The 14262-nt window shown below is 46.5% G+C and overlaps 2 protein-coding genes across 2 annotated transcripts in view; one reads left to right on the top strand and one right to left on the bottom strand.

The window, feature by feature from the left end:
- The window catches only part of PRMT2 (protein arginine methyltransferase 2), a 39022-nt gene extending 28685 nt beyond the window's left edge, over positions 1 to 10337 (top strand). The window contains exons 7-11 of the mRNA XM_082839155.1: positions 5251 to 5426; positions 6678 to 6807; positions 7605 to 7741; positions 9099 to 9270; positions 9815 to 10337. Of these exons, the coding sequence (XP_082695281.1) occupies positions 5251 to 5426; positions 6678 to 6807; positions 7605 to 7741; positions 9099 to 9270; positions 9815 to 9847 (648 nt within the window). The 3' untranslated portion in view covers positions 9848 to 10337. The remainder of the gene's footprint in view (positions 1 to 5250; positions 5427 to 6677; positions 6808 to 7604; positions 7742 to 9098; positions 9271 to 9814) is intronic.
- A 2715-nt stretch (positions 10338 to 13052) lies between these two features.
- On the bottom strand, positions 13053 to 13598 carry LOC309962546 (vomeronasal type-1 receptor 1-like; the record flags this gene model as incomplete). The annotated part of the gene is made up of 1 exon (XM_082840407.1): positions 13053 to 13598. The coding sequence occupies one exon, from the start codon at positions 13596 to 13598 to the stop codon at positions 13053 to 13055; it is 546 nt and encodes a 181-aa protein (XP_082696533.1).
- Between the last annotated feature and the right edge of the window lie 664 nt (positions 13599 to 14262).

Raw genomic sequence — 14262 nt, 5'->3', positions numbered from 1 at the left:
AGCTTTGTAGTTTAGTCTGAAGTCTGGGAGCCTCATTCCTCCAGCTCTGTTTTTCTTTCTGAAGATTGTTTTGGCTATTTGGGGTCTTTTGTGTTTCCATACAAATTGTGCAATTTTGGTTCTAGTTCTGTGAAAAATGCCATTGGTAGTTTGATAGGGATTGCATTGAATCTGTAGATTGCTTTGGGTGGTACAGTCATTTTCACAATGTTGATTCTTCCAATCCAAGAACATGGTATATCTCTCCATCTGTTTGTATCATCTTTAATTTTTTTCATCAGTGTCTTATAGTTTTCTGCATACAGGTCGTTTGTCTCCTTAGGTAGGTTTATTCCTAGGTATTTTAATTTTTATGTTGCAATAGTAAATCGAAGTGTTTCTTTAATTTCTCTTTCAGATTTTTCATCATTAGTGTATAGGAATGCAGGAGATTTCTGTGCATTAATTTTGTATCCTGCTACTCTATGAAATTCATTAATTAGCTCTAGTAGTTTTCTGGTAGCATCTTTAGGATTCTCTATGTATAGTATCATGTCATCTGCAAACAGTGACAGTTCTTCTTTTCTGCTTTGGATTCCTTTTATTTATTTTTCTTCTCTGATTGCTGTGGTTAAAACTTCCAAAACTATGTTGAATAATAGTGGTGAGAGTGGGCAACCTTGTCTTGTTCCTGATCTTAGAGGAAATGGTTTGAGTTTTTCACCATTGAGAATGATGTTGACTATGGGTTTGTCATATATGGCCTTTATTATGTTAAGATAGGTTCCTTGTATGCCTACTTTCTGGAGAGTTTTTATCATAAATGGGTGTTGAATTTTGTCAGAAGCTTTTTCTGCATCTATTGAGATTATCATATGGTTTTTATCCTTCAATTTGCTAATATTGTTTATCACATTGATTGATTTGCATATATTGAAGAATCCTTGCATTCCTGGGATAAACCCCACTTGATCATGGTGTATGACCCTTTTAATTGTGCTGTTGGATTCTGTTTGCTAGTATTTTGTTGAGGATTTTTGCATCTGTGTTCATCAGAGATATTGGCTGTAGTTTTCTTTTTTGTGATATCATTGTTTGGTTTTGGTATCAGGGTGATGGTGGCCTCGTAGAATGAGTTTGGGAGTGTTCCTTCCTCTGCTATATTTTGGAAGAGTTTGAGAAGGATGGGTGTTAGCTCTTCTCTAAATGTTTGATAGAATTCGCCTGTGAAGCCATCTGGTCCTGGGCTTTTGTTTGTTGGAAGACTTTTAATCACAGTTTCAATTTCAGTGCTTGTGTTTCGTCTGTTTATATTTTCTGTTTCTTCCTGGTTCAGTCGTGGAAGGTTGTGCTTTTCTAAGAATTTGTCCATTTCTTCCAGGTTGTCCATTTTATTGGCATAGAGTTGCTTGTAGTAATCTCTCATGATCCTTTGTATTTCTGCAGTGTCAGTTGTTACTTCTCCTTTTTCATTTCTATTTCTGTTGATTTGAGTCCTCTCCCTTTTTTTCTTGGTGAGTCTGGCTAACGGTTTATCAATTCTGTTTATCTTTTCAAAGAACCAACTTTTAGTTTTATTGATCTTTGCTATCGTTTCCTTCATTTCTTTTTCATTTATTTTTGATCTGATCTTTATGATTTCTTTCCTTCTGCTAACTTTGGGGGTTTTGTGTTCTTTCTCTAATTGCTTTAGGTGTAAGGTTAGGTTGTTTGAGATTTTTCTTGTTTCTTGAGGTAGGATTGTATTGCTATAAACTTCCCTCTTAGAACTGCTTTTGCTGCATCCCATAGGTTTTGGGTCATTGTGTTTTCATTGTCCTTTGTTTCTAGGTATTTTTTTATTTCCTCTTTGATCTTTTCAGTGATCTCTTGGTTATTTAGTAGTGTATTGTTTAGCCTCCATGTGTTCGTATTTTTTACAGATTTTTTTTTCCTGTAATTGATATCTAGTCTCATAGGTTGTGGTCAGAAAAGATACCTGATACAATTTCAATTTTATTAAATTTACCAGGGCTTGATTTGTGACCCAGGATATGATGTATCCTGGAGAATGTTCTATGAGCACTTGAGAAGAAAGTATTCTGTTTGTTTTTGGATGGAATATCATATAAATATCAATTAAGTCCATCTTGTTTAATGTGTCATTTAAAGCTTGTGTTTCCTTATTTATTTTCATTTTGGATGATCTGTCTATTGGTGAAAGTGGGGTTTTAAAGTCCCGTACTATTATTGTGTTACTGTCGATTTCCCCTTTTATGGGTGTTAGCATTTGCCTTATGTATTGAGGTGCTCCTGTGTTGGGTGCATATATATTTACAATTGTTATATCTTCTTCTTGGATTGATCCCTTGATCATTATGTAGTGTCCTTCTTTGTCTCTTGTAATAGTCTTTATTTTAAAGTCTGTTTTGTCTGATATGAGAATTGCTTCTCCAGCTTTCTTTTGATTTCCATTTGCATGGAATATCTTTTTCCATCACCTGACTTTCAGTCTGTATGTGTCCCTAGGTCTGAAGTGGGTCTCTGTAGACAGCATACGTATGGGTCTTGTTTTGTATCCATTCAGCCAGTCTATGTCTTTTGATTGGAGCATTTAATCCATTCACGTGTAAGGTAATTATCGATATGTATGTTCCTATTACCATTTTCTTAATTGTTTTGGGTTTGTTTTTGTAGGTTTTTTCCTCCTCTTGTGTCTCCTGACTGGAGTAGTTCCTTTAGCATTTGTTGTAAAGCTGGTTTGGTGGTGCTGAATTCTCTTAACTTTTGCTTATCTGTAAAGGTTTTAATTTCTCCATTGAATCTGAATGAGATCCTTGCTGGGTAGAGTAACCTTGGTTGTAGGTTTTTCCCTTTCATCACTTTAAGTATGTCCTGCCACTCCCTTCTGGCTTGCAGAGTTTCTGCTGAAAAATCATCTGTTAACCTTATGGGGATTCCCTTGTATGTTCTTTGTTGCTGTTCCCTTGATGCTTTTAATATTTTTTTCTTTGTATTTAATTTTTGATAGTTTGATTAGTTTGTGTCTCGGCATGTTTCTCTTTGGGTTTATCCTGTATGGTACTCTCTGCGCTTCCTGGACTTGATTGACTATTTCCTTTCCCATGTTAGCGAAGTTTTTGACTATAATCTCTTCAAATATTTTCTCAGACCCTTTCTTTTTCTCTTCTTCTTCTGGGACCCCTATAATTCAAATGTTGGTGCGTTTAATGTTGTCCCAGAGGTCTCTGAGATTGTCCTCAATTCTTTTCATTCTTTTTTCTTTATTCTGCTCCCTGGAGGTTATTTCCACCCTTTTATCTTCCAGGTCACTTATCCGTTCTTCTGCCTCAGTTATTCTGTTATTAATTCCTTCTAGGGTATTTTTAATTTGAGTAGTTGTGTTATTCATCACTGTTTGTTTGCTCTTTAATTCTTCTAGATCCTTGTTAAATGTTTCTTGTATTTTCTCTATTCTGTTTCTGAGATTTTGGATCATCTTTACTATCATTACTCTGAATTCTTTGTCCGGTAGGTTGCGTATTTCGTCTTCATTTATTTGGTCTTGTAGGTTTTTACCTTGCTCCTTTGTCTGTAACATATTTTTTTGTCGTTATATATATATTTTTTGATGGGTGGTGCTGTATTCCTGTCTTACTGGTTGTTTGGCCTGAGATGTCCAGCAGTGGAGTTGGCAGGCAGTTGGATAGAGCTGGGTCTTGGTGCTGAGACGAAGACCTCCTGGAGGCCTGGCTCCAATTGATATTCCCTGGGGTCTGAGGTTCTCTGTTAGTCCAGTGGTTTGGACTCCAAGCTCCCACCACGGGAGCTCGGGCCTGACCTCCAGCCTGGGAACCAGGATCCTGCAAGCTTCATGGCACATTAAAAAAAAAAAAAAAGGAAGAAATAAAGAAAAAAAGGAGCAGTACAATATCAAAGAATGAAAAACAAAATAAAATTAGAAAGATAAAAAATATATTAGGAAAAATAAAACTATAATTGAAACAACTGCAACAAGGTAAAATAAAACCACAGCAGAAAAAAGAAAAAAAAAGTGGGGGGGGGGCAACAAGCCAGGAGGAGAGATCACTAACGAAGTATAAAGAATAAAATAAAATTAGAAAAATAAAAGGTTTATTAGGGAAAACAAAAATCTAAAAGAATCAATGACAGTGAATCAACAAGGTAAAATGGAACCCCAATCTAAAAGAGGACAAAAGAAAAAGAAAAAAAAAAAAAAGCCTTGGCTATGAGGGTGGAGTTCTGGTGAAGGTGGAATAGGCAGGGGCGGGGTTTAGGGTGGGGCGGGACCTAGGTGGGTGGGGGTGACGTTTGAGCGTGGGGTGGGGCCTCTGCTTAGGGTGGAAGGGGAGAGGCAGCACGTGGAATGGAGGGCGTCTGGAGTGTGGCGCTAAGGAGTTTGGAGGTAGGGCCCTGAGTGGGGGTGTGTGGGTGGGGTTTAGACCCAGCGCATTGGGGCAGGTCTCAGAGGGGGTCTTCGAATGTAGGGGTGTGGCTTGGGCTCTGCACAGCAGGAGGGAGGCTGGGAGGGCAGAGGATCAGGCTGGGTTTCTGGGGGCCCGAGTGGGCAGAGGAGACCTGGCCACGCTCCCTTTTGATCCTTTGCCCTCCCAACGGTCCTCCAATTTCCCCTTTCGGGTGTGGGATCCCTTCCCCTCCCCCAGGCGCCCCTTAGGGGAGCCAATCCTGTCCCACCTCTGCTTCTCCTTCCCCCTCACTCCCCCCACTTCCTGCCGGTCGTTGAGGGTTCCTCCCGTCCCCTTAGGTGTCCATGGGTCCCCACCGGTGCCTGGTAGGTGCCCTAGTTGTGTGGAGACGCAAATTCCGCGTCCTCCTAGTACGCCATCTTGACTCCACCCCCGGTGTTCCACGTTTTTAAGAAGTGACTTCAGCCAACTTAAAGGGTGGTGAGAATCCTGAGGATACCCCAGACCAGGTTGATATTGTTGGAGAGTTAACACCCTGAAACACTTGAGGGCTTTAGGAACGTGGGGACAGCTGACTGCTGAGTGAGTGGGGTGGGCGAGAGGCTGATTTCCCGCCCATTAGCCACGCCCAGTTCCGAGCTCCACGCGGCTCGATGGGGCTTAAACCCAGGCTGTGACTGGACTCGGTGAGCACTGCCGTGTGGGCGCAAGAGAAGCCCTCCCCTGGGCTGGGCAGCTCAGCCCGTTCTGTGCCTCTGGAGGTGACAGACGTGAAGACCCCAGAATCTGAGCAGCGAGGGGGCTGCACAGACACGGTGTCTCCTGTGCGTCTCCCTCCCTGCAGTTTGAGTTCATGATCGAGTCCATCCTCTATGCCCGGGACGCGTGGCTGAAGGAGGACGGGGTCATCTGGCCGACCACGGCCGCGCTGCACCTGGTGCCCTGCAGCGCCGACAGGGACTACCGCAGCAAGGTGCTCTTCTGGGACAACGCCTACGAGTTCGATCTCAGTGCCCTCAAGTGAGTGTCACCGGGCGCTCCCGGGCTGCGGGAGCATGCGGGGCGGGCTGCAGGTCTCAGAGCTGCCACCGTGCTGAGCTCAGTTTGCTCACGTGACTAAGAAGTTTGCACGTTGCCTTACAGGTCTTTAAACCAACAGATGTGATGGGAAATTGAAGTGTCCCATTTATAAGACCCCAAATATAATGGGAAAAATAAAGTCATGTTTATAAATGCGTGGGCTGTTAAAACAAATGGATGTTCCCACTAAGAGCCATAACTTTTTAACAGGAGTCAGAAAATGTGTTAGTGAAGGCATCGCTGGCATTTGGCAAAGAAAGCGGTGCTCCACAAAAGTTCAGTTCCTCGTGTGTAACATACGTCAGGCTTGTGGTAGAGCTTCAGGTTTTAACATAAAACAGTCTTCTCTCAAGGCCTTCATGGTTGTCACATCACCTCCTCTGAGAAGGATAGTGACACGTGTCGGCTGCGTCCCCTCTGAGGTGCCGTGGGACGTGGGCAGGAGAGACCCAGCAGCAGCCCTGGAATTAGGGAAGGGCCCCTTTGTCAGAGGCAGAAAGAAGCTTCTGTTCAATGAGCCTGGACACCTGCTAAGTGTCCAGCTGGGGAGTTGGCAGCAAGATGGGGGCCTCTGGGCCTTTTTGTTTTTTGTTAAAAAACTCAAAAAAAGAAAATGTATCAACATAAAGGTATGGAATCTTCCCTAGTCAATGTACTCTCAACCCAAATCCCAGAGGGGATGGAGAGGAAGGATCTCCAACAGAGTCGTTCCGTGGTTCATGTAGGACTAATGTGTGGGAAGGGCTGGGAAAGTTTGAAAAGAGCAGGGGGTGGGGGTGGGGTGTGGTTTCTCATGCTGCGCGAATTAACGCTCCGTAATGAAAGCGACAAGGAAAGACGGAGGAAGCTCTGAACACGGTCTGTGGTGTCCGGAAAAGGCACACCGTGAACTGGAGGGTGGGGGGATAACGTGCTGAGGCCGCACGTTATCCGGGACACTGGTTGGCCCCTTGGAGGAGATGTCTGTTCTCCTCTCACACCATTCGTTAACATTTAATTTCCCGTGGATTCCGTGTTCTCTGGGTGTGTGCTGAGACCCCGTGAGTAGGACACTGAGGGTCCCCGGAGGGCTGGCCGTCTCAGCCCCGCCTCTCGCCCGGTGAGTTAGAATTCCTGCTGACGCAGAGGAGGCGTGATAGCCTGAGATGTGGGTAAATGATATTGAGCAAAATTACTTTGACTTTTCCCCAGATCTTTAGCAATTAAGGAGTTTTTTTCGAAGCCCAAGTATAACCACATTTTGAAACCAGAAGACTGTCTCTCTGAGCCATGCACCATATTACAGCTGGACATGAGAACCGTGCAGATCGCCGACCTCGAGGTGAGAAGAGGTGACCCTTCCTTCCTGTTCAAATAAACAAGTTAAACTTGTTGCTATTGATTTTCCCACAGTCTTTTTTTTTTTCCTATTCTGATTTTGTTTTTTGTATTTTTAGGTTATTTTCTTTATAGTTAACCTCTTTAACGTCTTCAGTTACTTTTAGATTTATGTGTAATATTCTCAGCATCTTCAGATTCAAATAAATCATATGTTTCATCATGGAATTTGAATTAAATTTTTTTTCTAAGTTTTTTTAACTCCCATTGATAAGAAAATTCTTAAAATTCTTTTACTTACCCTCTGTGGCCACGAGGTGGCGTGTGTGGGCTCCGGACGACCCCATTATAAGGGCTGCTCTGAGGTGGAGGAAGCCCCTTCTGGAGCTTAGATGGGCAAAACCACGTGCAAACTGAACTGTTGAGGCTTTAGTTAGTTTGGGGATTGTAGAGACTCAGTCTGGAGCTTTATATTTGTACAAAGAATTGAGAAAAGGAAGTATTCCACCTGAATTTGGGGACAGAAAATTAGGCAGATGAGACCCAAATTGCTCAAAACCTTTTCTGATTATCTGCAGCCTTTGCGTTCAGGATGCAGGTTTTAACATTTACTTTCCCTAGGAGGAGATATTTTTGATGTGTTCAGCTAAACTAGCAAGTTACAGATTTGTGGCATAACTACTGCGATAGATGGCGTGGCTGCCTGGGGCAGTGCTGTGGGATCCGGGACGGAGCCCCATGGAGGCGGGAGCTGCTTCCCGGTCCCCAGCGCCCTCTTCTGACTCATTTGCTTGAACACAGATGATGAAAGGTGAGCTGCACTTTGACATCAAGAAGGCAGGCACCCTCCACGGATTCACAGCCTGGTTCAGTGTCCGGTTCCAGAACCTGGAGGAGGATGAGCCACAGCTGGTGCTGAGCACGGGCCCGCTGCACCCGTGAGTGTGCCCCTCCTTCTCCTGGGGCAGCACACAAAGCCTGGCAGAGCCACGAGTTTCAAGATCTAGTAATATCGGGAGTGGGCCCAAATCTCTCCAGACGCGGTTGAGCCCTGGCCCAGGGGCGGGAGGGCTGGCGGTGAGTCCGGGTTGCCTCCCCTGGCATCGGGCTTCCTCGGGGCCGGGGTCAGGGGTCCCCGACACCCTGGATGGTCAGGCTCCACCTTCTCTCCGTGGCCCCAAATGCTGCTGCAGCTCTTCACCATCTGACACAGAAACAGCCCACAGGGTTCCAGGGTCTTTTACTCCGACTTCTGGGGAAGGCAGATGTTTCCCGAGATGCACCTTCTGAGCAGTAAGGTTTCGAGGCTGCACGCTTGCTCCTGTGCGTGGGGAAGCGCACCTTGTCTGTCGTGCTGCCGGACACAGTGGCCCCTCGGGGGGGTGCCACCTTCATTCGGGGACTTCCGCTGCCCCTTTCAGGGATGGCCCCAATGCTCCCCTGCACGTGTAATCGGCAGAAGTGAGCAAGGCCCAGGGAGGGGCGCAGACGCCTGAGTCAGACACCCCGCGGTCTTGGGGCCCAGGGGTCCTCAGCGTCCTTTGTGGAAGTCGAGCAGGAGAGCGAGCTGCCTGGCCAGAGCCTCCTTCCAGGGCCCGCAGGAGAGGGGCCGCAGGGGCCCCCACGAACTGCGTGTGCCCGGCGTTTCCCACCTGAGCGTCTGCGTGGGGTCATCCATACACAGGTGGCATGGGGACGGGATGGGGGGCAGGGCGTGGGCCAGGGAGGGAGACCCCCATCACGGTGGCTGAGGGGGTGGCCCAGCGTCAGGGAGGATGTGACACAAAGGGGAGACACAGCAGAACCTCACTGCGGGGTGTGACCTGGGTCCTTTCAGGCGCTTGGGTGTGAGAGTCACAGGACTTACAGAATCCGGGGTGTCACTGCTCCCCCAAATGCTGCACTTGTTTGCTCACACTCAGCTGAACCTTCACAGGAATTATGACTTTTTTTGGACACGATTTCAGCAGCGTGTATCTCACTTTAACTGCAGAAACTAGAACCGTGGGCGTCAGCAGTTCAGAGAAGGTGGCTTTGGGTGGGCACTGCCGTGCCAGCTCGTGGAGGCTGGGTTGACCCCACGAGGGGCTGGGGACAGGCGGCCCCTGGGGACCTGGGTCTGGCCACGTGCCCCTGAGGCCCGGCCTCCTTGGCACCAGGGAGTCTGTGCAGCGTCCAGGAGGCCCCCCGGGTTGTGGGTCCACGTGGGTCCCATGAAGCCGTCTGATCAGAGGGTGGGGGCATGGCAGTCCCGATGGGCTCCCTGAGGGGTGACACCACGCCCCTGTCTTGCAGCACCACCCACTGGAAGCAGGTGCTGTTCATGATGGACGAGCCCGTGTCCGTCCTCGCGGGAGACGTGGTCACAGGCTCAGTGGTGTTGCAGAGAAACCCTGTGTGGAGACGGCACATGTCTGTCACTCTGAGCTGGTCCGTCACTTCTAGACAAGACCCCGGGTCACAGAAAGTAAGATATTTAGCTGTGGAGTCACGGGCTATGGTGCCAGTCCAGGCAGCTGGTGGGTTTGTGGCGGTTGCAGTGGCAGATGCCTATTCCCACCCGGCGGACCCCGTGGCCAGAGCTGGGGCCGAGGGCCGGGCCATGGTGCAGCCTCGCTCCCCCCGCATGCCTTGCCGTGGGCAATGTGGACGTGCGGTGGAGTCGTGTTCTGGCCGCGGCAGCAGTTAGAGGGCTGAAGTCAGCATGTGGCCAGGCGGGGCCTTAGGGCTCACGGCTCACAGAGCCCATGGGAAATCCTCCTCTTCAGACTTAGGGTTAATGCAGGAGAGGGAAGAAAATAATCAAATGGTTTCCCTTTATTTTGTAGTACCTGTTTTGCGCTTTGCTTTATGCTGATTTACGTTAAAAAAGTTTAAATGTTTGTTGTTGAAAGTCTGCACCTGAATACCAGACTCTTGTCCACTATTAAATTAGTATTAGGAAATACTGTGTGTTAATCAAACTGAAATGATTTATCATCTGATAGGTTTGTTTTCTTTGTCTTTCTCAGGTTGGAGAGAAAGTCTTTCCCATCTGGAGATGACAGGTGCAGCTCTGTGCGGGATGCAGCGTTGTGGAGGGACAGACGCGACTCAGTGGCGTCGGCCCTGGACGGGAATGCGTGTCCTGTGGAAGTTGCGGACTTGCACCAGGATGGGGTGGTAACACCCTTACCCGAGGGCGCGGGGCCGCGGGCCCTCCCCAGATGCGCCCATGCTCCTCGGGGTCCACGCTCGCCATTGTCACTGTCCTGCCTATCCTTAGAACTGGGCTGTGTTTCCAGGTGTCCACCTGTGGGTAGTTGATGGCCCAGTGTCCCTCAGCCAGGTCTAGTTCTAAGCTCATAGGACACTCTCGTCAACCCTGTGCTCCTGTGAAGGTGGCTGTTCGTGCGTCGTGTGTGCGTGTCCTTCCCGCCCTCGGCTCACCCACTCAGCTCGCGGGATGTGGGGTCACACAGAGCCTCGTGGGAGCCTGAGGTGCGATGCATGCGATGGGGCTCTGCATGGGGTAGTCCACTTGTAGAGACATCTTCCAGATAAATTATGTGTCGGCACATAGTACATGCTCAATAAATATTTTTTAATAAATGAATGTTGGTGTATATCCTGGTTCTGTGCACATACATTATTTTGCAAAAGCACGGATCATACTGTGTGCATTGCTCTGTAACCTTTCTCATCTAATATTATGAAGAAACTTTCATGCCAGTAGGTACATGTCTGCATTTTTTGGTGTGTGTGGTTTTGATTTTTAGTTAACTTTTTATTGAAATATAAATTATATACACCAAACCGCGTAAGTCATGAGTATACAGATGGATGGAGTTTCACAAAGTGGGCACATGTGTAAGCAGTGTTCAGGCCCAGACCCTCCAACACGCTGGAGGCCCCAAGTGCCCCTCCCACTCAGAACCACCCCCAAGGCTGATACCTGGCTTCTATGACCAGAGAAGACTTGAGCCTGGTTTCAAACATTGTGTGAATGGGCTTGTACACTGTGAATTTGCTGTAGACTGAAGGTTTGTGACCTCTCAAAATTTATGTGTTGAAAACTAATCCCTAATATGGTGGTGTTAGGAGATGGGGCCTTTGGGAGGTAATGAGGTCATGAGGGTGGAGCCCCAAGGATGGGATTAGTGTCCTTATAAAAGAGGCCCCAGAGAGCACCCTGGTCCCCTTCCTCCATGTGAGGACACAGCAGGAAGACTGAACCAGGAAGGGGGCCTCACCAGACACTGAATCTGCTGGTGTTTGACCTTGGACTTCTCAGCCTCCAGAGCTCTGAGACAGATGTTTCTGTTGTTTATAAGACACCCAGCCTATGATACTCTGTTACAGCAGCTCAAACACAGGCCTCAGCATGTGAATTTTGGAGGGACACAGACCATAGTATTCTGCCCCCGGGTCCCCCAAATTCATGTCCTCACCTGCAAATACATTCATTTCCATCCCAACAGCCCTAAAGTCTTGACTCAATCCAGCACCAGCTCCGAAGTCCAAAGTCTCCTCTAAATCTCATCGAAACCAGATATATGTGAGACTTGAGGTAGGATTCATCCAGAGGTGACTCATGGAACCACATGAGTTTGTCCTTCTACAACATAGTGACAGGACAGGCACAGGACAGACACTCCCACTCTGAAAGGGGAACTTGGAAGGAATAAAAAGGTGGTGAGTCCCAGGCATGTCCAAAACCTAGCAAGGCAAGTTCCATCAGTATTTAGGTCTGGACAATAATCCTCTTTGGTTTGATGCTCTTCCCTCCAAGCCCACTGGGTGGCAGTGACCCTTCCGCTTGGGCCACCCAAGGAGCTCTCTGTGAGGGCCCCACTCTTGAGGCCCTGGGCTGGGTCATCCTGGTGCCCTGAGACCGAAGAGTCACCGCCCCCAGCCCTGCCCTGTGAGGAGGAAGCAGCCTCACCTCCTGGGCCTGTGGGGGCAGTGGCAGCCGCTGGGGTCAGTCTTCCCTTTCCTTGAAGGATAATCGTGTTCGCAGTTGAACAGCTCTGTGCTGTCGAATCCAATGCTCGGTGCCTTTTTTTGCTCCTCCTGCTTTAATATTTGTTCTTTGTCTTTGATTTCAGCAGTTTTATTACATTGTCATGGAGCTTCTTGAATCTGTGGGTTGATATTGTTTGTCAGTCTTAGAAAATTCTGGGTCATTCTTGCTGTACATGTTGTTTCTGCCCTACTTTCTCTCTTCTGTGTATTAGGTTCCTTTACACATTTGTTGGAAACTACTCACTGTGCCCCACGTGACTCACAGGCATCCTGGCGACTTTCTACCTGCTGTCCAGCTCACTCACCCATCCTGTCTTTCACTGTGTTGGATCTTGAGCTCCTGGGCCCTTCCCTGGTGTCGGCCATGGGGGGAGTGTGGGTCCTCTTCCAGCATCCGGGAGAGCCAAGCAGATGGTCCAGACGGGCCGTCACCCTAGGGGGATATCCAGACCTGAGCGAGCAGGCAGGACTCCTCTTGGGGCCGCTGAGTAGGAGGCACCCTTGGATATTCTCTCATATTTTATCAGAGAATAAAAAATGAGAGAATATTCTCCACTTGTTTCATTGAACCAATATAAATGTACCAAAAGTATACAACGACATTGTGGAAAAAATAATTATAGGTGAATACCAGCAAGTTAAAATCAGTGATATGTAAAAATAAAATATCATCAACAGGTATATTTGAATTCCAGGACTAGAAGACTGAATCAACATTTAAATATAAACTACTCAAATGCAGTGGGGAAGTAAATTGCCCACATGATAGGAAAGGAGTACAAATCATGTAATTTTTAAAAATGTAAAAATGATAAAATTCGAAACACATTCATAATAAAAAATTATTAGCAAAGTAGGAATAGAAGAGAGATTTCTTAATCTGATAAAATTCAGAGGAATCCTGCAGCAGACATAGTTTTCACAGGGGTTAATTAAACTTTAACTATATTTTTCTATTACCTTTTGAATAGAGCCCAGAGGCAGAATAAAAAAAACCGCACTTTTCAATACTGTGTCTTTTCTTTCAAAACACTTTTATGGCAATGTATCCTTCTATTGAGAGGAAGGCTGGGTGGTGACCATGCCATCACTATTAATTCCCTTTTATTAGAGAGCATTCTCATCTTGGCACGGGAGGAGTTGAGGCAGGAAATTCTACTGGCATTTTTCAGCATCACCAAAGGACACATGGCTGGGTAGCAAGAGGACAGAAATCCAATGATGCTCTCTAGCAACATGTTACTTTCAGATTTTAAGGACAAGTAAGTGGTAAGGCAGCCAAGAAAAGAAGACAAAGCAGCTTACGAGCAGAATGGTGTTGGTGGCTTTGGTTTCAGGAGATGGCCTGGGAGAAAGGTTGTTGCCATGAAGATTCTGAATTGTCTTGTGGTGATTGTAGAGGAGCATCACCATGCAGCCACTGGTCCAGACCGTGAGGTTGATGCAGAGGAAAACCCGGATGAGCATGGCACTCTGAAATACTGCTGACTCCCTGTAATCCCCTCGCTTTGTTTTACAGTAAACCCGAGAATAGCCGGGTTGAGCAGCTGAGGCATTGGTGATGGTCTCATTGTTTGTGATGATCCAGATGCAGATGAGCATGTTGATGACCCAGAAAAAGAGGAATGAAGGCAAAACGCATGTGGAGGTTTGGGGTTTGAGCCACGCCCACTTAGAGTTTCCGGGGCTAATTTTGATGGCCTGAAAAGTGTTCAAGATAGAAATTGTGCAGAGAGAAATGCCTTGAGTCACGCTAGGAATGTACAATGATTTACAGCCAATATCACCCATTATAGGCCAAATTCCAAAAGATGACATTGCATCTTGAATGCCCCTGAACATAATGGTCATGATATTAGCTAGGGTTAGGTGCATGAGAATCGTATCTGTGGGCTTCTTCTGGTGTGGATGAATTTTTTAAATGCACATGTATAATATTAATACGAACAGGTTTCCCAGATTCCCAATGCCAACTTGAGAGATGAAGAAAATTTCCAAAATGGTAACAGTTGAATATCTAATTCTTAGAAATTTTGTACAACAGTCTAAAGAGGACCACACCTCTGTTATACGAATAAAAATTGGCAATAGTTGAGCCCCAGGAAGAAAATATCAATGTAATGATTCTGTCTCATAGGAAGAGATTTCTCAGCTACTCAGAATTCCAACCATGAGTCGTGTTTCAGGAGTCTGAAAGCAAGGAATTGGTAAGGTCTCTACAGTAAAGAATCCAGGGCTCAGAGGAGGTGAGCTTCCTGTTTTATCCCTATTAATTTAGGCTTTCTCTTGGGAAATTCTAGGCCTTTCCCAAAGGTCAAATTTGCAACTGGCAATTGACAATTTTTCTCCTAAACATTAGAGTTAAGTTCAACTATACTCTTGTATTTTTAAGTAGTCTGGCTAAAATCTCCCTGAGAGCCATTACCTATTGATTTTTTAGGACAATTTCTGTGTT

Source organism: Leucopleurus acutus, assembly GCF_964270905.1.
Source record: "Leucopleurus acutus genome assembly, chromosome: 5".
Classification (NCBI taxonomy): domain Eukaryota; kingdom Metazoa; phylum Chordata; class Mammalia; order Artiodactyla; family Delphinidae; genus Leucopleurus; species Leucopleurus acutus.
This window is presented reverse-complemented; position numbering and strand designations above follow the sequence as displayed.